Raw genomic sequence first — 26589 nt, 5'->3', positions numbered from 1 at the left:
CCAAATCACCTGCTCCAAGAACCAACTCAGCCTTTCACTTCTCTCTCTGGAGCAGGCTATCTCCCCACCACCACCCCCACCCTCCCCTTTTAGTCACACTGTGTGGGCGCTGAAGACCCTAGGCTCTGACCACTGAACAGAACTGTCCTTTAAGCCAGCAGCCCACAGGCAGAGGCACCCAAAACCTTGCTTCCAGGCCCAGCCAGGCCACAGAGCTGGCATTGTTTCTACTGTCTCATGAAGAAAGAGCCAAAAGCTGACCCTCAGCACAAATTAAGGCTGAATATGGAGAGAGGATTAGGGTTCCTAGACCAGAGCAGGCTGAAAGCTGGGGGCAAGAAAAGGGAGCTTTTGCAGTTATTTTATCTTTGGAAACAGAAGAAATTGGACCCTTTTCTACTACTATGGTTCCAAAAGCTACTCTACAGCTACTGTGCTCTAGGGGCAGCCGCAAGCACAAAGCAATCTAAACAAATCAGGGAGCGTTGGCCCAGCTGGAGCAAGTGACCATCAGGAAGCTAGGCTGTGTCATTTATGGGGCGATGCGGCTTCAGCTCTTCACATGGCTGCCAGCCCCACGGAGGACAGCACAGTGAGCACTAGGACAGCCACTCCCGACTGGTACAGCTGGGGAATCTTCAGGCCTTTTCCCATGTCCCACATCTGTAGAAAAAAGAAAAAATATATTTTTTTCACCAATAATGGCCCTGGCAACTCTCACAGCTCCTTTCTGGTAAAGGAGTTCCACCTAATGGAAGAGGCAGCACCTCTCAGTGTGACTCGAGAAAAGCACTTCTTACCTTATGGACACTTTACTTTCCTTAACACCCACAGTCAGTCTCCACCACCCACTTATCCCAACAACAGAAAATCCTTCAGTGCCCCTACGTATTGCCATGTCACTTAAAAACAGGGACACATTCTGAGAAATGCAACCTCCTGTGAACATCAGAGAATATAATTATAGCCAGTGCGGCTTACAGCACATCTGGACTAGCTGCATATGTATGGATATTTCATGAGACATGAAACAATGAACATTTACCATTTCTATGCCTGCTATATTCTACTTCTCTATTCTATTTAAATTTATTTTTGTATGCAACTCACTAAACTTACTTTGTATCTATTGGGTCAAAACCACAATTTTTTTTAAAGCCACTGATCTAGTCTGTCTTGTGCCTAAGGGATGTTGTGATAGGACTGTTTAAACACACATCTGTCCACATTCAGAATGCAAAACTGATCAAAATCGGAGTACTTCAAAGAAAAACTAAAAGCCCAGGAAAAAAACAAGATAAGAAGATGACATCCTGCAAATAGCTTCTTCCTAGATCAGATTAGGGGTAAAGCAGATTCCACAAAAAAACTATGTATATGTGCACAATGTTTAAAAAAAAAAAGTCTGATTGTGTAGTGGTCATTGGGGGATATTCTCAAGAATGCCAGCGATCCCATCACTTTCTTTCTCCTCTCCTACATCATCCCACCGTCCACTCCCCCTTCCAGCTCTAGGCAAGACAACTATAAAGTTCTGAAGGCAAGAATAATTCACTATCATAAAAAATAGATAAAACCTTGTCCCACACTCAGAGCCAGTGCTTCTAAGAAGAAAACATGAAAGCAGATTTAAGGGCTTGCAAAAAGCCTCCAGGTTCTTCACTTCTCTCAGACAAAGAGATTATCATTATAGGAAGGAACCACAGCAGAAAAATCTTGAATGGGTTCTGAAATTTTGTAAGACTTCTCACCCTTCCTTCCTGCCATACTGAGACAAAAGCAAATATATAGCAAGTTCCTGCCTGAACCAGGATGTGAACAGAGGAAGTGGATCAGCTGATTTTCATTAGAGAGTTTTGTTCTATAGAATAATAATTCCTTAATGATAGAAAGAAATGCCCTCGAGGGGAAGTGAAGTCATTTTGAATCAAACTGAATACCACCCCAGGGGACAGTTGATAGATACACTTAATTGAATAGGTCATTTAGTCTCACTTTTCTGATTCTATTAAACTGTATATTGGACCGACTGAAATTCAGGAAGTGCTTGTCACTAGGCTCTGATGCGAAGTTATAAAAGGTCAAACTACAGCCAAAGCTTTAGACGGGTGACTCAGGTTTAGAAGTAACGGGAAATCTTAAAGAACATATTTCTGGGAAAGGAAGCCATAGTAGGGAAGGAAAGACCACAAGCTATGAAGTCTTAAAAGTCTACAGGAGGGACTGACTCTGACCTGGGGCAGGTTTAATTAAAAGCTTGATTCCTTTATATAAAGGAGATGCCAACTTTGAGCTGACCCCAAGGTCATGTAGGAAGCAATAGGGAAGTTCTCAACCATCCAAGATTCCTAAGCTCAGTATTAAAATTTGGGATTTAAGCACCTACTCTCTGTTAAAGTTGGTCCCATTTTTCCAACAGCTCAAAATAGAAACAGTTAAACAGAATCCAAGCAGCCCCCTTAGCAAAGGTCACACAACTCACTTGAGATATTTAAAGCCAGTGAATGAAGGGGACTCCTCCCAGCATCTCCATTCCCTTCAACCAGAAAATATACATGTGACAATGAACTTACCAAGTGTCGGACCCCATTCCAGGTGTGATACATGAGAGGGAAGGCAAGTGCAAACTTGGCTGTGTGGATCAGCGCTGGTCCCAGATACAGGCATTTCACAAGTTCCAAATGAGACTCAAAGTTCCCAGGGACCAACAGGGCCGACAAGCCAAAAAGAGAGACCCCTAAGGAGAAAAGCTACCCATCAGTCATAACATAAAATGGGGTTCTCTGAGAGCCCCAGAACATAATACAACTCTAAATCACTTGAAAAGGAAAGACTTTAACTAATGTTCATGTTTGTAGTGGGTAAAAGGCTTCTTGAGATCTAAGACCCTTAACTCTTAGCTCTTAGATCTCTTAAGACCCAAACTCTTAAATTTGCCATAATTTTACAATGTTATTGCTCCTTTTAGCATTCCTCACTATGAAGACTTCACCTGCTACTCCAGAAGTCACCCTCTGGCAGCATCTATGTTACTATTTCAGCAAGAAAAAGTAAAAATAATAGATTGAGGGCCTACCTGGTGGTACAAACAGCTAAATCTCAGCACTATGAAGATGTCTGCAGCCACTGCAGCACTGAGTTGGATCTCCAGCACAGATCTGATCCCCAGCCAGGGAGCTGCCTCACATGGCACAGCAGACCTCTCCTGTCTCACTCACTGTTCCCTTCAGCAATGTATTTTAGTCAATCCACCTGTTCTGCTCCCACTCTGTGTCTGGTGAATTCTCTCATGCCTACCCCCATCCCCCACCCCACACCTCTGGCCTACACCCCAGTCTTGTATGCATAAATAAAAATAAATCTTATTTTAAAAAAGCAAGCAAGATCTGAGGCACACAGCAAGGGAAAGATAGGAGAGGAATCAAAACAGGGGAGGAAGAACACAAGGGAATATGGTGATGGGTTGTAGGTGAGATGGTAGTGGAGAACAACAGGAACTGCTCCTGAGGGGAGAAGCCAACTAGTGTACAAAAATGAACAATGAAGTAAGAAAATAAAAATTAATTTTAAAAAAATGGGAGGGAAGAGCACAGGGACTGTGGTGATGGATCACTGGTGCTACAATGGTGGGAGAATGACAGGGACTATATCTGAGGGGAGAAATCAAATACTGTCCCCAAACTAACAATGATTTAAAAAAGAAAAAGGAGCCACTTGCAGTCAAGTAGAGAGGTCTAGATAAATCCACTAATAGTCCAGGAACTGACAATGCTCCAGTGCACTAGCCCCATAATAAAGGTGTGCATGTGTACCAAGGAGAATAATCAATCCATCTGGGCAGAGGGGGTGAGTGCCCTGAAAAGCCTTTTCTCAGAGGTGTACTTAAACCGAGTTTTGAGGGAAAAGATTAAGGAGCAGGAAGGTCCCATAACAAAGAACCTTAGAAAAATAAACAAATAAGAAAAGGGGGGGGGGGGTTCTTATTGCTAAACTAGCTTAAACTCCATCTGTAGGCCAAGCATAACAGATTCATCTCAGTGCCAATGAACAATGGCCGACCGGTGTTATGGTGAGGCCCAATCATACAAAGGAAAAAATGACCCATCCTGGTCTTATTAGGAGAAGGTTACTTGGGTCAAATGTTGCCATCCCTAGTAGGTGGAGAACCATTAGAGTGTTAAGCTGAAGGATGATACGGGCAGAAATGCCTTTTAAAATGAGACTTGGGCTGCAGGTAGCTTCATAGTGCTGCGCTTTAAACCCTTGTGCCACCAGGGAAGGCCCTGACCGTTTTTTTAAATAAAGGATACAGCTCTAGCAGCAGTAGGAAGGTGGACTGGATAGGAGTCAGAATGGAAGCAGACAGTGAGAATTGGAGGCTATGTTAATTCCAAGTCTCCAATCAATGAAGCAGTAATAGTTTGCCCAAGGTAGTATAAGAAGAAGAGAAAAGGGCCAACTAAAAAGAGAGAGAAGGTGGTAACATTTTGGGTTCAGGGGTAAACAAAACAAGTCAAGGGGACAATGTGCATGGGTTACGACTATGATAGTACCCTACCAAAGGGAACAAAGGAAGTAAAGGCTGTTTTAGTTTAGTTCGATATTGATTTGTTGGAGGACTGAAGTTGGTATTTTGGGAGGGGGTAAGACACGTTCAATTTAGAGTACATTTGAGTTTGAAGGCCCTAACAAACATCAAAATGAGGTTATTCAATAAATAGCAGGATAAAGGCCTAACACTAGATGAATTCCAGTTTAAAGACAAGGATCTGAAGACCAGTGAAGTTTGGAGTGTAGGTGAGGTAACTCAGGAGAACAAGAAGAGAAAAGAGAAACTGGAGAGAAATCCACTTGACTATAAAGTTCTTAGGGGCAAGGGCTGTGACTTACCTTTGCAACCACAGCACATACAAAGTGATCAGCACAAATCAGGTCCTCAGTGTTTACTGGGTCAAGAAATACAGATAACAACCTGGGACTTGTGCCTGAAGTCTGGGGCAGGCAGGTTTGTCGGAGAGACCCCTTAACCTGTGGGGTCTGCACTAACTCTGCATAGTGCAGTTTAGACTGAGTGGAATTATAGGATACCCAGATGGTGTTCAGAAATTTGAGAATTTTTTGGCAGTGGGAAAAACATGCCCTTGGTGACAGAAGTTCCATAAATAAAAACCGTTCAGAAGAGGAAAATAGAAATGTGTGGTTTAGAAAAGTTCCCTAGAATCCCACAGTCAGATAACCACTGTTTTGTGTATATATTCAGGCTTTTTATCTTTGGGCTATCTAAAATTTATTTATTTATGCACCCAAGAGCTCAGATACAGGCCAAAGGTGTGGAGGGTGAGAGGATTCCAACCAGGTGGGCTGACTGAAATACACTGCTGAGGGGAGCAGCAGGTGAGGTACGAGAGGTCTGCTGCACCACGTGGGTCACTCCCCTGGCCAAGGATCAAACTCATACTACAATGAGTTGGCTGCTGATTGTTTCATAATGCTGAGACCCAACCTCCTACACCATCAGGAGGCCCATGAACTGACTTTCTAGAAAAATCAAAGGACTTCTAGATTTATAAAGTAACTAGTGGAATGCTGAAATGGCTGTTCTTTGGTTCTGGGATTGTCATAAAATAGGACGTAAGTTATTGATGCCTTTTTTTTTTTAGTAAGTTATTGATCTTAACGCAACATAGTAACACTGGTCACAACAGACTGAGGCAGTGGAAAGAAAGTGAGAAGAGTAACACTTTGAAGTAGAGACAGATGAGAGTTTTGTTCCAACTCTGTCACTAACTAGCTACAACATTATCACTTCCTTTTGTGTTTGCAGTAGTACCTATTTAGGCTTCTGAGAATTGGATACTATCTATAAAATGCTAGTTATACACCAGGGTTCCCATGACCCCTTCCTGACAAGGCAGGAAACACTTTATTCTCATTTACTGTCTTTTTATTTTTTTTAAGATTACAAGAACTTGCCAGAGGTGTGGGGATTGGGGGTGGTGAGAGGACAGACCGTGCAAATTGGCCAAAATACACTACTGAGGGGAGCAACAGGCGAGACAGGATGGATCTGCTGTGCCATGTGTCACCTCCCTGGCTGGGGATGAGACTTGGGCTGCAGTGGCTGCAGGTAGCTTCATAGTGCTGCGCTTTAAACCCTTGTGCCACCAGGGAGGGCCCTGACTGTTTTTTTTAATAAAGGATACAACTCTAGCAGCCAGTTGGTAGAGTTACTGGTAGGTACTGGGAAGCAGAGAGGGAAATGTGCATGGGACCTCCCTGCTCTCTCTGGGCATGCCACCCTTCCAGCACACTGGTGCCAACAACAACCTGTCTCAACTCTGAATTTAGGGTTTCTTATGGAGATTTCATTACCTAGGCCATTAATAAAACCATCGACTACTGGTGGTGAATTCAATCACCAGTCCCTCATTTCTCCTCAGGCCTGTAGTGGGCAGGGCAGAGGAAGGAGTAGGGGCTACACGTTCCAGCCCTAATCATGTCGGGTCTTTCTGGAAACCAACCCCCATTTGGGGGCTCCTAGGACCAGTCATGTTATCAGAACACAAAAGGTACTCTCATTCTGTAGAGAGCCCAAAGATTGCAGGAGCTGGGTGCCAAAGAACTAGGGGGAAAGACCAAATTATGTCTTATTCTAGCACATCTTCAAACAAGGAACAGCAAATAAATTAATTCAATCTGAGCTACTTTGGCCAATGCTTTCCTCATTACAAGGGAAAAAATTTTGAGAAAAAATTAAATATGAATTTCCTAGACTCTCCCCATCTAGTGGACTGGGAGCAGAAAATAGCTTCTCCTGGAACCTGAGTGCCTATAGAGACTCCTCTAACAGCCAAACAATTTAAATTGAGAAATCAAAGCCACTGAAGCTGTCCCACCTGAACCGTAAGAAAAATTAAGTGGTTCTTTTACTTGGCTGCCCAGACCAGCTCAGCCTGCTGCACTGCAGGTCAGTGCCACACACAGAACTCTGAGGGTTGTCAGTGTCCCACTTGCACCTCCAGAAGCTGTTGTAAGCTCTCTCGGAACACTTCCCCAGGAAGAGCCTGCAGATGTCACTGTGAATGAAAATGTGACATCTGAAAGACTCACGGTGGGGCTGTCCAAGTGATGATCAAAACTCTGGCTCATAGCATCTAATTGCTCTTTTTATCTGAAGTGTTCTCACACCAATTGCGCGGGGAGGGGGTAAAAGGAGGGGCAGAACATTACCTGCAGCCTGGGTAATGGGGTGGGGGTGGGGCAAATATATTCAGGCACAGAGGAAAAAGTATTTCTGAGAAGACATTTCTATTCCTGTGACAATCCATTTTTCCAGGTTTACCCATCTTGTGAATACAAGGAACAAGAGGTAAGAGCTATGAGGAAGGAAAGACTGAGAATGGGACTGTCAGCTACAACGATCAAACATTTTCTAAGAAGTTTATAGAAATAAATATTCTGATTATTAATGTAAAGAATAATCACTGCCAGGCCTATAGCAAGAATTTTATACACTACATCTAATTTAATTTTCATAATCCGTCCTACAAACACAAAAGGAAATGATGATGATGTAGCTAGTGACAGAGTTGCAACTGAACTCTCACCTGTCTCCCCTCTTTTTCCCTTTCTCTCCACTGCCTTAGTCTGCTGTGACCAGGTTTCCTAGCTAAAATGCATCACATTTGAGAATCAAGAACTATGTCCTATCTCATTACAAGCCCAAAACAAAAGGATGGCCATTTCATACTTCTGTTAGCTACTTTTATAAATCTCTAAGTTTCTTTGGCTTTCCTAGAAAAACAGCTTACTTCATCATGAGCAGTACTGCCTGTGGGTCAGGCAACCTCTCACTGAAAATGTTTCTCCTATCTGGTCTGTTTGTAAAGACTTTCTACTCAGGACCATTTTTATGACCATTTAAGTTACTTGTACAATTCATTTATAGCTGCATTCCTCTGAAAAATCTGTTGTTTGCCACCCATGTTTTCTTTTCCTAACTTCACTCTCAATTGTTGTATGTTGCATCTTGTTGATTACCCCTTCCCACTCTCATTCATACTGCAACTTTGGCTTCCTGAAATTCTCAAAGGATTCACTTACTTTCATCTAGATTTTTGTACCATCTGCCACTTTGAAAAGTCTTTGAGTATTCCGATTCCTACAGAAACTAAGCAAAGCTACTAGTCATCACTTTCCATCTTTCAATGTACTATTTGTAAAGTTCTTTTTCAACACATTCTATTTTAAAGTCAAACTGCTATCACTATGCATTTTAATTTAACATGCCTTTTAGATTGATATACTGACCACAAAGTCTCTAGCATTTCAGTAAATATTTATAGTGAATTTGTCTGGGCCTATTAAGATTTATTAAGTAGTTTTTCCAGTTTACTGGAACAAACAAGAACATGAACCTTTCATGACTTCCATGGTTTACAGGATCACGTTCAACATAGTTATCAAAGTCCTTCATCATCTGGCACACTTCCAGCCTTACCTTTTACCATGCAACACTACTGTCAAACTATCAGACCTAGTAATCAATATCCAGTGATTGGAAGTTTTCCAATTTCTATGATTTTGCATAAGGCAGTTTCTCTACTGGAATGCCATCTTCCAATAGACTCCTCAGAAAGTCACCCTCCTTTCAAGTTTCTTAACTCCTTCAGCTTGGTTTCTCTCTTGGGATCTCACAGTGCATTATAAATATATGTCTTACCCCTTAGCCTCATCTACCTTTGAGGGTAGAACTATGCATTATCAGGACCCATCTTCTAATGTACAGTAAATTAATTCTGAAATGATCACTGTGACTTACATAGTGTGTGCTCATTTAGTAACTGAAGATTTATTAAGCACCTGAGTGCTAAAAGAGATGTACTAAGAGAGACGCAATCACCACTCTCTGCAGTTGACTAATAAGGACATAATTATAAAAATTATGTAAACAAAATAAATTATGTAATAAAAACTATAAAATAAATTATCAATGCAGTAATAATTATAAGGAATAATGCTGTAAAACAGGAAATTAAAACTAGAGATGGGAGTTACCATTTAAGATATAATGGTAAGCAAAGAAGTTTTTGAGCTGACAGTTTTGATGATATGTAAGGGATAAGAAGGAATTAGCCATGGAAATGTAGCAAGAGTAGGGTTGAACATTTCAGGCAAGTGTACAAAACACACATAGCTCTGGGGTGAGAGTTTTCCACGTTCTGAGGAATTCAAAGACCAGTGTGGCTAAAGTAGAGTAAGTCAGGGAAGGGAATGGCAGGACTGGGCAGGGCATTTTGGGTCATGGTGGAAAGCTGAACCTTCATCTAAGTGCAAAGACATTAAGATTGTTCAGTGTAACATGATTCAAATAATTTTTTAAATGTTTTCATTTTTCCTGCTATTATGTAAAAAGAATGGAGGAGGGCCACGGAATACAAAAATACAGTTGCTAGGACTGACTTCACTGCAGGCCAAGCAATCCAATTCTTGGCATATGGCCCATGATCCATCACCTTCTAAGAGACTGTTGCTATGAAAATCACCTTGTTTCTATAATTCAACATTCATAGTTTCTTGAAATCCCATCAATTCTGGAATAGGCATTATTAATATGCCTGTTTTAAGGAATAAATTGAGGTTTAAAGAGTTAACTAAGTTGCCTTAGTCACCCATCTAGCAAAAATCTTTCACTACTAGTTTTGAAGGAGGGAACTGCAGCATTTTGAGGAAAACAGATACTATATTCTATCCTGGAATGAGGGAGTTTTAGAAAAAATAGGATACATGTAATGAATACAAAGAATAAAGATAACAATTATTCAGTACAGTTTTGAAAAAATATATATTCAATTTTAGCTATATTTAGCCTTTTTTATATTGTTACAGTCTATATAAGGTTAACATCCTTTTTTTCATTTAGTGGTGATAAAGACATTTAGGTAATAAGGGAAGCTACAGCTTAATAAACAAACTACTTTTCTTCCAGTGATCAACCAAACTAAGCAGAAGGCACCAAATTAAAAATTAGAAGGTTAAAAATCAGGAAATATACAATTCCCAGGCAACACCTATCACTCTTATACCTGAATTTCATCATCCTTTACCAACTATAGGTAGGATGCACTGGATGCCTCATAGGACTTTGTGTATCCTTACTTTACAATGAGCAAAACTAATCTGATTTTGAATAGTAGAGACTAAGCTTTAAATAATTTCTGCAACTGCCTCAGCAGCAGCTCTCTAAATATAGACTCACCCTACAGCAGAGCCACCAGTCCTGCTAATGTCCACTTCGTAAAAAGTTGAGAGAAGCCAGAGAGGCCTTGAATGATATTACAAAAAACAAAAGTATATTTGTCTCCAGCTCTAGACAGAGAAAAATTTTAAATATAGCTGACCCTCTTGTAAATTACATCCCTATTGTGGAAAGAGGCATCAAATCCCAGAAACCTGACTATAATCTGTACTTCCTTCCTGTGATTAATGTACTACCTGGAAAGAATACATGAGACACACATTAACTCTGCATTTGCATTTCATTTTAGATAAATAGACACTGGTTTGTAAACCAAGATTGTGTGAGTTTAGTAAGTTAAGTCTCTTTGTCAGTTTTAGGTAACAAAGAATGGGTGCTAAAACTAAGTTTCTGGAAGAGTAAGGTTGATGTTTAATCTTGGACTGTGTTTGGTCAACAGGCAGCCATCCTGTCCATTTCTATTCTATTTCTAGTCTGCTCACTGTGATTTCAATAAATATAACACCAGGATGACATGGTCAGGAGGATTTAAAAATTGGCTAACAAAAGAACTAAGGCATAGTGAGAATTCATAATTAACTGTTAAAGGAATGAATGAACATTAAGCTTAACTGGACTGGACATTTTTTCTAAACCATGTTGCTAAATTGCAAAGGAGGCAATGAATGCCAAGAGCATAAATCTTCAAAGATGTGTGTGTGTGTGGGCGGCGGGAATGCCTATGTACATGGGTACATACACATAAAAACACACATACATACCTGCACTCAAGGCAACACCGGTACCACGATGGCAGATAGACATGGCCATAGGGAGAGACCAACTACAAGGAAACACACAAAGGCAATTAAAAAAAAGGAAAGGATGACACCATAGTACAGAGTTCACCCTGGCACAGGGAAAATACTGCTTCAGAAACAGGCATTATTTAAAAACAAAGTTCTTTCACATTCCTGTGTTTTCACTTTCTAATTGGAAGCTTTCTAGCAAGAAAGCTGACTTATTTCAGGAAAGTTCTCAACCCTTTGCCAGATTGCATGAAGGAGATACAGTTGTGAAGAATCAATTGTAACTCAAACTGCTGTTGTCACAAGAACAATATGGATAAAAATACCAATTTAAGTTATACACAGTTAGAAAATAATCACTAGAATATAACTTCCTGTGCCTCATTTCTCCAGTCGTAAGACTAAAATAGAAGAAAATCTAAGTGAATTATATCTACCCACTATTTCAGGTAATATATGGTTATTCTTAAATGCTCTTATATGCCAAAAAATATCTAACTGAGCATACCCAAGTGACCCTCTGCCAATTTTTTTTTCTAAGATTTACTTAGGCATACAAGAACTGGGGGTATAGCCAGAGGTATGGGGAGTGAGAGGATTCACCAGAGACACAGTGGGAACAGAATAGGCAGACTGACTTATACACACTCATGAGGGGAGCAGAGGGCAAAACAGGAGAGGTCTGTTGTGCCATTTGGGTCACCTCCCTGGCTGGGGATCAAACTCGTGCTGCGGTGGCTGCAGACAGCTTCATAGTGCTGTACTTTAACCTTCTGGGCCACCAGGGAGGGCCCCTGATCAAACCCTTTTTAAAGCCACAGTCTGTATTGTCAGTTTGCCAGAGAATTTCTACAGGACAACTAATATTGCTATATTCTGGAACTAGTTTTCATGATCAAGAAGGAAATGTGAAATGGAAAGAATATGAGCTAGAGAAGGTTAACCTTTGTCCTAGAAAGTCAGCTTAGGTAAGGAATGCTAAACATAGTCAGGCCACATGTTAAACATTCTAAAAGGAAGCAACAAAAGTAAGCTGTAAAGTTCTCAAAAAGAAATTCTAACTATGTAATAAAAAAATCATCAGAGTAAGAAAGGTATAATATCTAAAGAACCAAAAAGTACTGGCTAGTCACTACTAACTCAGATATAACAAAGTAAGTATAAAAAGCAGAAGAGTTGCAAAACCAAAGACAGAGAACAATAGTGTAATTTGGTTAAGAATCAAGACTAAAACCCAGAATGAGCTGAGGCTTGCAAAAATGTTAAGGACAACAAAAAGAGGCTTTTAAAATTATATGCAGGGAAAAGAAAGTTTCCTAACTGGGATGGATAATTTTATGTTAATAGATGACAGAGAGTAACACAGATTGCTCAACCATTTTGTTTGTCAAAGAGAAGATTATCAGACTGAAAAAGAACAAATATTGATTTGAGAGATCTGAAATCATAAAAAGGTGGGGAAATTGTTACGACACTGGTTAATATTCCAAATGTAGTTAGGGATCCTAATCAGATATTATTAAATCGCACAAATGAAAGAGCAAACAGATGAAATATGTATGTATAAATATTATCCTAATTTTCAGAAATGATTAAAACTATAGCTGAATCAGAGTAGTATTGGGTAGGTAAGGGAGACTTTATTTTCCAAGTAACCACAATGTTATTTCCACATGGTCTTCCAGAATCTTGTCACTTCTCATCAAGTAAGCAATTTAGTCTCTTAGGTACAGGCAGAATCTCACAACGGAAACAGAAAGCAGCAGAAGTGACTTCCAACTCACTTTTCTCCACCTTTTTCCCCTCCCCTCTGCTACTTGGAAGCTAAAGTAGCCTACGTAGACAAGTCCTGTGAAAGACCGGAGTAGAGAAGAAGGGCCCCTCCAACAGTCAGAATCAACCAAAATTGTGAGTATATGGATCTTCAGATAAATTCATCCCCAGGCTTTGTGTTTCTAGCTGAGATCCCAGATATCATGAAGCAGAGACAAGATGGACCCTGTTTGAACATCAGGTTAAGAGTTTAGTACCAAAAATCAAAGCTGTCTTCATTTACTTACTGAACAGGTGATCACCAAGAACCAGTATGATTTCCCTTGGAACATTTTTTTCAGGAAATAATGACCCTTTTTAACTTCATCCTATCTTATTTCTGTAATTTCTCCTGTTTTTCTAAAAGCATACCAAATACACTAAGCAATCAACAAATATCTTACTGATATGAACATTTTTCACTTTGTTAGAATGTTGATCAAGGAAAACCTAAAGACATAGGATATATGTTATCTGACTTTATACTATAAAACAAATTAAAACAATATGGTACTAGAATAAAAATAGACATGTGGGTCATTGGAGCAGAACTGAAAGTCCAGAAACAAATCCATGCATAGATCAAAATTTAATTAATGATAAAGGAGCCATGATCATGCAATAGGGGAAAAGTTTTTAATAAATTGTGATGGATGGCCAAATGTAAGACTAAAGTTCTCTGCCTGTACAAAAATGAATTCTAGACATAAGACCTATAACAATAAAATATATAGGAAAAATTGGTAATACATTTCATGACATCAATGATAAAGATGTTTTTGGAGATTCAAACCCCTGTAACAAGGAAATAAAAACAAAAATAAGTAATTGAGATTATCTCAGATTAAAGTTATTTACAGTAAAAGAAAAATATAAGTAGGGCTCTCCCTAGTGGCACAATGGGTTGAAGCACCGTATTATGAAGCTCTTCAAAGCCACTGCAGCATGAGTTCGATCCCCAGCCAGGGAGCTGATCCACATGGCATGGCAGACCTCTCCTAACGGGCCCGCTGCTCCCCTCAGCAGTGTATTTCAGTAGATTTGCCTGTTCTTCTCCCCACTCTATCTCTAGTTAAACTTTTCACCCAACACACCTCTGGCCTGTACCCAGTTCTGTAAGCATAAATAAATAAATCTTAAAAAAAAAAAGAAAAAGAAAAAGAAAATGTAAGTAGATTAAAAGAATTCATACTGAATGGGAAAAATATTCACATACAACTGAAAAGGGGTGGGTTAATATCCAACAATCCAACATATGTAAAAACAAAAAGAAAAACAATACCCTAACAATCCAATTAATAAATTGGCAACAGATATAAACAGACAATTCACCAAAGAAGTTATCCAGAAGACCAACAGACACATGGAAGTGTTCATTGCTTTTAATAAGGGAGATGCAGGTAAAAATCCTTTTATTTATTTATTAATTTTTAAAGGACATGTTATAAGGAAAAGGAGAAAAAAAAATATAGGCACCTGCATAGTCACAGGTAGAGCAGAGCTGCCAAAAAACAAACAAAAACACCTTTTAATAAGGAGCTATCATTGCATATCTGTGAGAATGGCACAAAGCCTCCAACTCCCAGTACGTCTGGAGAGGATATGGAGAAATAGAAATCCCATTACACTGTTGGTGAGAACATAAACCAGAATAGGCCTTTTGGAAAGTGATGTGGATTTACCTTAAAAAAAAAAACAAACAATGGAAATAACACATGACTTAGCAATGTGGGAAAAGATAGCATCTTGGGCATAACATGAAATCACCTCGAAAATTACTTACTCTACAATATTTACTGAAGCATTATTTATACTAACTAGAACATGGAAATCACCTAAGTGTACTGATAGAGAATTAGATCAAGAAGAGGTAGTATAGCCACACGATGGAACACTATTCAGCCATAAGGAAAGGTAAAATGTTGCCATTTATGGTAAAATGAAAGGAACTAGAGGGGAATTATGTATAGTAAAGCAAATCAGAACTACAAAGACAAATATAGGACATTAATACAGCAGATGATTTGACAAAGTAAAATACTTACAAAAATCAGTGGACAGGAATAAAGGAAGTGAGACTTCAGTGGTTAAGAGCGAGGGGGAGCTTTTGCACCACTGTTTTTAAGAAAACAAGAAGGGTGACCAGCAATTTTACTAGAGCCTTCAGACAAAATCTGGCTAGGATTTTCACTCTTGCCATACCTGCTCAAACTAGCATGGTATGATCTGGAAATAAGGCTTTAATATGTACTGCCAGTGTTTGTATCAGTTTGAGAAGGATATAGGTTTCATTAAACTAGGCTAAGTGAACTTCCTTGAATTGGTCAGCCAAGACATTGACACCTTGTTTACAGCAGGAACAAAGTTAACTCTCTATATGGAAAACTAAAACTTATCAAAAAGGGTGTGGGAGGGAGTCAAAGGATATGTATAAGGAATGATATTAAGGAATAAACTAATTTTTTAAAAGGAAGAACATGGCATGGTTCCACTTTATAAGGTACCTAGAATAATCAATTTATAGAGCCTGAAAGTTGCTAACAATGTAATATAAGTGAAAAGTTGCTGGAAGGGCAGAGCAGGGGATCAGAACAAAAAGAAGTAAGATTTATTGTTTAATGAATACAGAGTTTTCGTTTGAGAAAATGAAAGGATTCTGGAGATAATAGTTACATAACAATGTGAATATATTTAATGCTATTGTACTGGACACTTAAAACTGGTTAAAATTCTGGTGGAAAATATAAGGTACTTATACAGATGTTGATTTAAAAGGCTATATACCTGAAACCTATGTAATTCTATAAACCAGTGTTACTTCAAAAATTTTTAAAAAGGTTAAAATAGGTAAATTTTGTTACATATATTTTATTAACACAATTAAAAAACTTAAAAGAGAATGCAATTAAAAATGAGCAGAAGTCTAAATAAGATATACAAATGGCTAATAATCACATAAAAACATATATAAAATCAATGAAAGGTTGTCAAAAGAGTGGTCTTAGATCTACTTAAAATGGTTCAAGGTAGAACTAGAGCAAGTAAGTAGATGGAAGATATAAGCTCCTTGGGAACAGTTCCACAGTCCCTGGTGTTTCTTGTCTTCCCACAATTTTGTCTAGAGTTTCATAAACTGAGAGAGAGAACAGGGTGTGAAAGACTCACCTCACCAGCTTACTACCATTCATTATATGACCATTGGAAAAAAGGTTAAGGTTTTTATATAGATTCAGAATAATTTCAGAAGTTCATCATTTATAACCCTCCCCCAAGTTCTCTATCTTTAAATTAAAAAAAAAAAAAATTTTTTTTTGCCCTAAAGTAGCAAGGATTAAGATCTTACTAGTCTCCTTCTGTTTTAGCAGAATGTCCAATTTCTAGAATTATTTCTGGAATCTGGCTTAGAAAAAATCTGAAGGGTTCTGGTATTTGTGGAGGTGGTTAAAAAATGGCCAGCCTCCCTGGCAGGAAACCAACTGAAGAGGGGAGCAGAACTCAAGATGCTTTGCTGGGTTAGCTAGAAAGCAGATTTGCAGAGGTTTTCTTAGAAGAAATCAACATAACGTTAAGTCATCAGTGCTACTTCTGAGGACAGGAGATACAGATCTATGTATATGATATATATAGTCATATACATAAATGTGTACATGTGTTAAGTGTGCATGCATACATATAAATCTTAGCTTTATCTATTCAAAGGTCCTAGAAGCAATGAGAACGTGACATCCTGGTAGCAATGAGCACATCTAACACAGGATCTTGATTTCCCAGGAACCATCTTGAAGAATTCTTACTGGCCACATCTTGAGACAATTTGGACACCAAAATCAATGAGTAACAAAGTGTAAACTTTAGGTAAAACAGGAACATATATATTGGCCTTTGTTCCCAGTTCCTGACACAGAGCTTCTAAAATCCTTATTATCTCTTGAGTGATGGGAGTGCTAGGAGAATTCTTTGTTCTGGAATTTGATCTTTGACCTAGGTTCCTGATACAGAACTCCTAAAGATAATAGGAATTTCCTGGGTGGTTAAGTGTGCTTCTTTCTTTCTTTCTTTCTTTTAAAGATTAATTTATTTGTGCATACAGAACTGAGGTACAGGCCAGAGGCGCAGGGCTGGTGAGAGGATTCACCAGAGACAGAGTGGGGAGCAGGACAGGCAGACTAAGGAAGTACACTGCTGAGGGGAGCAGTGGGCTAAGCAGGAGAGGTCTGCCACGCCATGTGGGTCACCTCCAGGGCTGGGGATCAAACTCATGCTGAAGCAACTGTGGCTCCACTGCAGTGCTGAGCTTTACCCCACTGAGCCACCAGGGAGGGCCAAGTGTCCTTCTTTCTAATGAGATAGCTTGTAACAGGTTGCTGGATGGAAGCAGGTCCAAGCCATGATTAGAAATTTAGAACTTTTAGCCTCATCCCTTAAAGATTAAGTTGATAACTGATCATACCTACTTGAAGAAACTTTCAAAAAAATCCCAAAGTATGGGGTTTAGAGAGCCCCCAGGTTGATGACTACATCCACATGTCAGGATGATGGCACATCCCAACTTCACAGGGACAGAGGCTCCTGTGCCAGAACCCTTCCAGATACAGAGGTACTCTTTTTTTTTAGGTATCTTTTTCATCTGTACATTTGTAACATTCTTTATAACAAACTAATAAATATAAGTAAATGCTTCCAAGTTCTAGCAAATATCCAAAGTTAAGGAAGGGGTCTTGGAAACCTGATTTATACCTAGTCAGTCAGAGTACAGGTCGCAACCTGGGGCTTGCAATTGGCATCTGAAGTGGGGGGCAGTCTGGGACTAATTGACTAATTAACATTTAGGGACTAAACATCTTACCTGTGGGTGTATGCTAACTTCAGGTAGCTGGTATAAGAATTGAATTGTAGAACACCCAGATGGTGTCCAGAAGATGGAAAATATTTGTATGGGGAAAACACCTATAGGTCTCGTATATTGAAATAGAAATATTGAGAATAGAGAGAAAAAGATAGTGGTTTTCCTTTAGTTGATATCATAGAGTAAAGGGAAATAAGTTATTTTTAGGAGTCCTTTATCACTTTAAACTGATAAGGGAAGCAAGCTTTATTCACTAGTAACATACAAGTCTAGAAGGTATGGTACAATTAGAAAAACCATGACATGGAAATCATCATAGTAATAACTGATAGAGATAAGTACCATCAATAAATATTGGTAGCTAACTTTAATAAGAGAATATTTAGAGTTTCAAAGTGTGTTTCCCCACAAAATACACATTAATTAGCACATCTTTATTCATAAACTCTATAGTGCAGAAACCGAGCAAACATACCTTAACCAGTGATTCAAATTTGACATCATCAATAATGGGATAAATGACCATCATGTGCCTGCCCCCGAGAGGATGCTCTGAGAAGGCATCACCTCCAGGGTATTTCTGACAGAAATGCATAAACCATAGGGAATTATCAGACAAACCCAAACTGAGGAGCAGGCTAAAAAGGTCAAAGTATAAATAAGGAAAGGCTAAAAAAAACTGTCCCATACTGAAAGAAGAGATGAAAGAAATAACCACCAAATGTCATATATGATCCTGAGCAGGATCTTGGACCTGTAATAGACATTAATAAGGCAAATGGCAAAATTGTAATAGTATCTGAAGATCTAAATAGTGGATGAAATGTTAATTTTCTCATTATGATGACTGTATCATGGAAAGGGTACAGTTGCCCAGTTGAAGTTAAGAAACACACAAATTCAAGTATGAAGGAACGATAAGCAGAATAATGACCTCCCCTGAAAATGTTCAGATTCTAGTCCCCTAAATCTGTATTTTACCTTCTATGGGAAAGGAGGCTACATAAGTGACCTCACAATATGGAGATTATCCTGTATTATACCAGTGTGCTAATGTAATCACAAGGTTACTTAAAAGCAGAAAAGGCAGGCAGAAGGAGCAAGAAATGTGACGATGTAGATATAGGTATGGTCAAAATGATGGGACAACTTTGACCCATCATTGCTGGTTATGGATGGAGCAAAATGAGGCTACAAACCAAAGAATATAGAACAGTTTCTAGAAGCTGGCAAAGGCAAGAAAATAGATTCCCCCCCTAGAGCTTGCAGAAGGAAAGGCAGATCTTCCAACAACTTAACACCTAATATCTGTAGGATAATAAACATGTTGTTTTAAGTCACAAAGTTTGTTGTAATTTGTTACAACAGTAACAGAAAAACTCACTCAGGAATAATGGAGCATTATTATTTCTGCAACCGGTTCTTAAACCATTATTAAGTTTGGAATCTGCATAAAAAGCAGATAGAACACTATATCTGCAATTTTTATGTAAATGGGAACTGCCACAAAAGTTTTTTTTTAATTAGTAAGAAATACATTTCAATTTACCAGAATTTCCTAGTTGGTAGTCTTATAAGAGAGACTACCCTTCTACATTCAGAAGAGATTTTTATCATGTTCTTATTAACCAAAAAAAAAAAAACACCCTGAGGGAATTCTCAGGTAGGGTATATGCCCATCCCCAGAACTTTCACTCATTACTTCTAGATGTCCTGTCTTGAGAGCTCTTACCTGTAGATAGTGATGTGGGGAGATAAAGGACGGTTTGAACTAGTGTTCTTATTCCAGAACCTCTCCATCTCTTCTTTGGCTGATGTTCCCAAAGGAACAGTACTAAAAAAAAATCAGAAGGTTTAAAGTTTTTTGAGTAAACTTGGTTTAAAATTTTAATATAACAAAATGTCTTTTTAAAAAGGCAAACTAGGCTGGATGAACTCACTGTAAGAAGAAATACATTAACTTTATCTTTACATCAGTGTGACTCAGTATTAATAACCCCAACTTCCTAATGTGGTCCTATCAGAAAAAAACTCTTCTTTCTAATCCCCTGAACACACACCAGCAGCAGAAGCTCAATTTCTTTTTTGTTGGACAACAGGGAAAGTGCACTATTTCAAACCATCCATATAAGTGGCCTGCCCTCTTCCCAGGCCACAGTGCTACTGCATGTATTACCACCTGCTCTTCAAGACTCCTCTCAGGTTCTCAAATATCAAGAACTATTCAACTCCTCTCAATAGCTTCTCAGTATCCTTTGCCACTGGGCTAGTTTGAAACTAGTTGTTAAACAGCTACATTCAACATGTTATCTAGTTTGAATCACTATTAACAAGACTGCATTTCTCTTCAGAAAATATCTCCCCATCACTTACTTTTAATTATAAAAGGAAAAAACAGTATGAGAAAAACTAGCATAATACATTTCCTTTTTCTAATGATCAACATGAAAATCACTGATAATAAAACACTTGGCATCCTATGCTCCCTGATAACATGTAGCAGTATTTAATATTACTTATGTATTACTAGTGCAAAAAATGCAAAACCTGAATTTAATCATTAAGAAGTAAACAAACCCAACTTGAGATACATTCTACTAAGACATAACAGAACATAGTTTTAAATTTCCTGAGTTTGATAACTGTGTTCGCATAGTCATGAAGTATTATATAAGATAATGTTCTTGTTTTATAAGTATTTAGAAGTATGCTATTTGAAACTTAATCTGGAAGAATTCAGAAAAAACAGTAACAATAAATATTAGCATAAAACACACTAAATAGTCAATTTTGGACCAAGTTTGACCTACAAAAACAACTTCACATGGCACAACCTAAATACAGAGTGATAGTAACATATCAAAATGTTACAACTAATGAATCTAGGTGAAAAGTATACAGAACTTCATGGCAGTATTCCTCCAACTTTTCTGAAAGCATAAAATGTTTCCAAAACTAAAGTTAGAGAGGTAAGGTTGGGGGGTGGAATTGTTGAAATCAACAGAGTAGTAATGAATATAGCAAGAAGAAATATTTTTAAAGACTAAGTCCTGGGAGCTACCCCAAATTAAGGGTTAAAGAAACAAAATTAAAAGGAGAAAGACTAAACAGAAAGAAGAGAATCAGAAATTAGCTATCAAGGAAGGAATCCAGAAATGGAACAAATCAATGAAATTAAAGCTAAAGAAATATCTTTCTACTGCAAGAAAAGAAAAATAATGACCACAATCACTAAATTTTCAGTGACATGTCTACAACTGCCTTTTATCCATACCCCCAAAATTGAAGTCAACCACCTACTGCTTTTCCCTGAGGGGGAAAAAAGCTAATAATCTTTGCAAACTTTCAAACTTACTTTCTGATGCAGAGCTGAGGACCAAGATGGGCATGGAGGCAACGACGGCCAACATGTCTGCAAGGTAGGAGAATCAAGAGTCAATACATGCTTAGAGGTCAATTTCAGTATGTAAATTTCTCTACTTTTGTGCTGCTTTAAACAATGACAGTGTCAGTATCCCTGAGATTACTTAAATAGCTTGAGAATATCAGAAATATTCCCTAAAAATGCAAGGTATTTTTTTAAAGATTTATTTATTCGTGCATACAGAACTGGGGTACAGGCCAGAGGCTCAGGGGCGGAGAGAGGCTTCACCAGAGACAGAGTGGGGAACAGAACAGGCAGATCGACGAAGTACACTGCTGAGGGGAGCAGTGGGCGGGTCAGGAGAGGTCTGCCACGCCATGTGGTCACCTCCTGGGCAGGCGGGAATCGAACTCATGGGGAAGCGGCTTTAGATTCTCAGTGCTGTGCTTTAACCCGCTGCGCCACCAGGGAGGGCCAATGCAAGATATTTTTAACTGAACACAAATAATACAAGGTCATTATTAATGTTCAGCAGGGATATATAGAGTGTTTTTAATGCTAGACCTTAAAAATGATGGTTAAGGCCCTCCCTGGTGGTCCAGCAGGTTGGATAGCTGCACTTCGAAGCTAAGCCAAGCAGTGGCTGCTTCAGTGTGAGTTTAACCCCTGCCTCAGAGGTGACCCATATGGCACAGCAGACCTCTCCCATCTGGCCCACTGCTCCCCTCAGCAAAGTACTTTATTGATCTGCCTGTTCTGCTCCCTACTCTGTTTCTGATGTATCTTCTCGCCACCCTTCCACCCCATTTCTGTATGCATAAATAAATAAAATCTTAAAAAAAGATGATTAAGACAGAGGTAAACCAAAAACTAGAATATACTATAGGTAACATCAAATAGGTAGTTGAACTACATATAGCTCATGTTAAATAAAAAAGGCTGAAGAACAAGGGTTTGTGGTGGTAGGGTCTCAAGTATTAACTTGAGCTATTATTTTGGGAACTACCAGTGAGGTCCAGACAACCCAGATAAACATCAAGTCAAAGTCTTAGGACTTTGTGTAACAACACAAAAACTCAGGACTCTGTGAAGATTTCTTCACCACCCACATGAAAAGGTACTTGAAGAGGATACAGAAGTTCCCTATTAATGTATACATCAGTACCTGAATTGCTTTTCAAGTCTCAAACTAAGATGTTCCCAAACATTCTACCTAAAGAGATTTAACTTACCCAGAATTTACACCATATTATGAAAAACGCAAGGCCACTTTATAACCCTTTACTCTCTATATAGTCAATATATCAAATCTTGCCAAAAGTACATAAGAAATCTTGCGGACTAAAAACTGAAAACATTGATTCCACAGAAGTTTACTGAGTATTCACTGTGTACAAGACACTACAGGATCTAAGATGTCAACTCGTGATGTCTCTTCTTCACTGATGAGACACACAACCACATCAAGAACCATATGCTTTACACCAGAGTATGCTAGAAGGGCCCACTATTTGAAGAAAAATAGTCAGGTCGATACTTCCTTCAGCTCTTCTCTTTGCAGCTTTGGGAGCAAGAGGTGAATACAGACATTGTGTATCCAAGGCTCCCAGAAAGAAGTGGGAACAAATCTTTTTAAATCAATTGAAATAATTGTGACTCTGAAGTTGCAGGGCACACATTCCTCACACGAGGCTGGTCCAGTCACTCAGCTACCCAGCAAGAGTTTGCAGATGTGGGCTGGAATCTAAGGCGCTCTGTCTTGTGCTATTGTTTCCCAGACAAATACCAATGTAAACTTTCTACAAGGCCCTAATAGAAACTAGTTGCACAAATTCCATAACCTTATTTGAAATATGACAAAAGTAGACATCTATACTGGCCTTTCATGTGAAACCATGAACTCTGCAAGGTATTTCTTTTCTCACCCAAGAATAGCGCTTCACATGTATAGCTAGAGTAATATTAATTACTCTGCCTTTCTTTTAATAAGCCAGAACTTTTCATTTCTAGTAAGTGCTGTCCCCTTGCAAAAACACTAAGTGAAATATGTCTTCCCCAAAAAATGTAATCATTACCCAAATCGTTTTTGAAACATGCCTATTGATTGGGGCAGCAACAGTAATGTAGAAAGCAAATTGGACAAAACAAATAATCAGAACAGAGTTCTACATCTGTGTGTACCTTGTATAACTTTATTGAGTCACACTGAGTTTCACTTTTTTCATTTATAAATGGGATTGATAATTCCCACCTTACTGATTGTTGGGAGGATTACATGATATGATGTATAAGAAAGCATTCTCTTAACTGCAATATTCCATATATTTCATTGCTCTCTCCAAGGTCTTTAGAATTTCATCATTCTTTTTAATACCCTCAAATGGTGACAAAAAAATACTGACCTGAAAACAGATTTGACTTTTGGGGAAAACTCACTCTTCGGGCCTCCCTGGTGGCCTACCTAGGGTTAGGTCTCAGTGCTATTACCGCTATAGCCAGAGTTCGATCTCTGGCCAAGGAGCGTTAACACACACATGGTGCAGCTTAGTACTACTAAGCACATAAGGCATTACCCACACCTGTCTTACCCACTGTTTGCTTATTAGTGTCATTTCAGTAAACCTACCTGTTCTGTACTCTACTCTCTGGTGAATGCTCGCCCATCCCCTTTTATCCCCCCTCCCACTTCCACACCTCTGGCCTACACTCATTCTTTTATGCAAAATAAAATAACCACTCTTCAAAACCCAACAATTCTTAGATAGCAACTTCTTTATTTCTTTACCCTTACTTGCTACACCTGTCATGCTCCCATACCACTTGTTCATATCTCCACATCAACATTATGTTGCTTAATAATTTATTTACTTATCTCCCCTACCAGACTTTGAACTCAAGGGTAGGACCAGAATACTTGGCATCTATAGCACCTGTAATAATGTCTGATATATAGAAGATGCTCCAAAAAACAATTTGTGAGTGAATAGGCTTATTTTAAAAAGCAGTGTTATGAATTAACAGTTAAACCTTAATTTTAGAGGTGTCCAGATTACTGACTCTTGATGCCTTTGTGCTTCAGAGGCATGAACATTAATCGAGAAAGAAGTCCAGTTGCACTTAAGAGTTCTCCATCTTGTTTTGACTATTATTCTTTCACTGAATGCCAGTGGAGTTTGTGTTACTCAGCTGGCTAGTCATTCCTGGGTAGTCCATAAACTGTTTGGGAAGTAAACAAAATAAAGAGCACTATTCGAAAGCCATGACAAGTACAGTTCTAGTAACTGATAACTTTGATAGCCAAGAATTAAAAATGTCTAACCAACCCTCTTTTTAAGTGGCCCAAGTTATTACTAAGTACTTCCATTCACAAATGAAGAAACCACAATCATGAAATCAATGACCTTGATTTGTTCAAAATAAATGAATTAGTAACACTACTAGTACTAGAAACTAACCCCTAGAGTTTCTTAGAAGGTATTTTCCTTTGAGATTAAATCAACACATTATAAATCACTCTAAGTCCCTCTAGTGAGATGAATTTAGACCTAGAACTTAAATCACAGGGAAGTTTTTATTTCTTGTTTCTCCTTCTAAAAAAAAATTTTTGTGAGAAATGAAAACACAGGTGACTTTTCCATGAGATCTTTGGATTATCGTTAATGAAAAAGAAGTCTATTTTCTTGGCATTGAGTCCTAGTGGAGACTGTCTTACAGAACTCAAATACTATCTGGACACACTTAATAATGATCCTCAGGTTCCAAACACTTGTCCTCAAACTCCTAGAGTTAACTGTTTAGAACCAATATGATCATTTCAAGCTAAATGTTAATCCCACCAAAAGCCCCTGACATCTACTAAACTAAAGTAGATTCAAGAATTCAAAAGCATCCAATTATGACTGGATCCAGCATTCAATTAGGAGTAAACCAGGCAAGCTTGCACCCGTAAACCTTAGGGGTGCAACTGGAAATGAAAGGCAGGGAGAAACATGAAGGATTAAGATAACACATCCCTGATCTCAATTCCAAGAGGAATTTTGTCACAGAGAATAACTAAATAAAGTCTCTCTATTTTTATACTAAGCGAGTGAAGTGGAAAGAAAAATGAGAAGACATTTGGAGAAATCAGGGACAGAAATCTTAACAGTATTAAAGCTAACTTTCCATAACAAATAGTTTCCAAAAATAGGGCTGGCAGGAAACTATGTTGGGATCTGTACCAGGACTATCAAAGTCACTCCAGTTAGAATGGCTCTGAGTACAGATCAAGGCCTAGTTAGTTAGTGGTCAGTCCAGAATGGAAGAAAATCTAGGATATTCTCTGGATAGTGACTGTAGAGAAAAAAATGGGTCACCACGCCACATAAATAAAAAAGATAAACCCAAACTGAATTCCCAGGGCTGGGCCAGCAGAGCGACACCTATGGCGCTACAGATAATCGCCAATCGGGAAGGGGTCAGGGTATCCCGCAGCCTGCCTGTATGCCGTTAGGAACCTGGCAATGCCAGCAGCTGGTGTTTGCAGGAGTTAGAAGCAATGGCCAAGTAGAGCAGGCTCTCTCTCCCAAGACCCAACCCCTAAAAAAAAAAATGGAATTGTACGCTGATCTCGAAGAGAGAGATATTTAATTTTCTAGAAGCCTGGCTCGAGAGCAGGCTGGGAAGGACTTACAGAGGTGAGAAAAGTAAAAGGGACGGACGGAGGCCGCGCGACCCTGGCGAAGGGAGTGAAAATGTGATAAGGGGATAGTGACCCCGAAGCGACCCCTGAGGCAGCCCGGGGCGGCTGGGGAGGGGTCGCTAGGAATCCGAGGCTTGCGGCCCCCGTACCCACGGGATCTCCCCCTGCCCGGGCACGGGAGAAACGCCATCAGCGGGACATCAAAGGCAAATTCAAGCCTTCCAAGGGCCGCGAGTACCGACTCCCTGCCCCAGGCTAAAGTCACCTCAACAAGAGCGCAGCCATCTTGGGTTCCGGCCTGGACGGAAGTGATACAGACGCCCCGCCCTCGGTGCGCGGGGAGGCGGGGCGAATCCTGTCACGTGATGCGGCGGGGCCCTTTAAAAGGCTCCCGCCGCTTCGCTGTTACTGTTCAGCTCAAAAACTGGAACCTTGTCCCTCGTGCACACTCCGTCCCCAACCCCCTCGACGCTCTTCCAGCTGAGGTTGCTAAGGATTTGGCAGAGATGAGGCAGGCTCAGACTCTGCGCCCAGTTTTCTTTACCATGTCATTTTACTGGCCAGTGAAACACCCTGGATTTTCTCCCGTCCTGAACTGTTCAACCTGTCCACTTGATTTGTTTCACACCCAACAGCTGACTAGCAAATTCTTCCCCAAGGATTTCTCGGTTCAGTTTCATTCCTCCTGACAGACTAAACACTTCTTGGTGGGTCAGTCAAAACTCCCACAGAAAGGGTTCTTTGGTTTCCCTCAGGCTCCCAATAGTGAGATACACAATTTGAGCTCCAAGTGGGGGAGTGTGAGAGTGGGCTAGGTAGGGGTAAGGGGCGCTTCACCAG

General features: G+C 39.4%; 1 protein-coding gene across 1 annotated transcript; it reads right to left on the bottom strand.

Moving 5' to 3' along the window:
* Positions 1–26052, bottom strand: SDHC (succinate dehydrogenase complex, subunit C, integral membrane protein, 15kDa). The gene is made up of 6 exons (XM_004688409.2): positions 26015–26052; positions 21060–21116; positions 19437–19538; positions 11020–11081; positions 2574–2737; positions 1–663 (listed from the first exon to the last, which is right to left on the bottom strand). Exons 1-6 carry the CDS (start codon positions 26032–26034, stop codon positions 559–561), a joined length of 510 nt encoding a protein of 169 aa, XP_004688466.1. The 5' UTR covers positions 26035–26052; the 3' UTR covers positions 1–558.
* Positions 26053–26589: the final 537 nt, after the last annotated feature.

Source organism: Condylura cristata, unplaced genomic scaffold (genome assembly GCF_000260355.1).
Source record: "Condylura cristata isolate star-nosed mole 26May11 unplaced genomic scaffold, ConCri1.0 scaffold00024, whole genome shotgun sequence".
Lineage (NCBI taxonomy): Eukaryota > Metazoa > Chordata > Mammalia > Eulipotyphla > Talpidae > Condylura > Condylura cristata.
Note: the sequence above shows the minus strand (reverse complement) of the source record. Positions and strands in the feature narration are given on the sequence as shown.

Coding starts and splice junctions, on each gene's coding strand:
- SDHC (XM_004688409.2), bottom strand. CDS start 26,034: ATGGCTGCGCTCTTGTTGAG. Junction 11,082..19,436: donor CCCCACATCACTATCTACAG/GTAAGAGCTCTC, acceptor GTTTCCTTGTAG/TTGGTCTCTCCCTATGGCCA. Junction 2,738..11,019: donor CGGTGTTGCCTTGAGTGCAG/GTATGTATGTGT, acceptor TTTTCTCCTTAG/GGGTCTCTCTTTTTGGCTTG.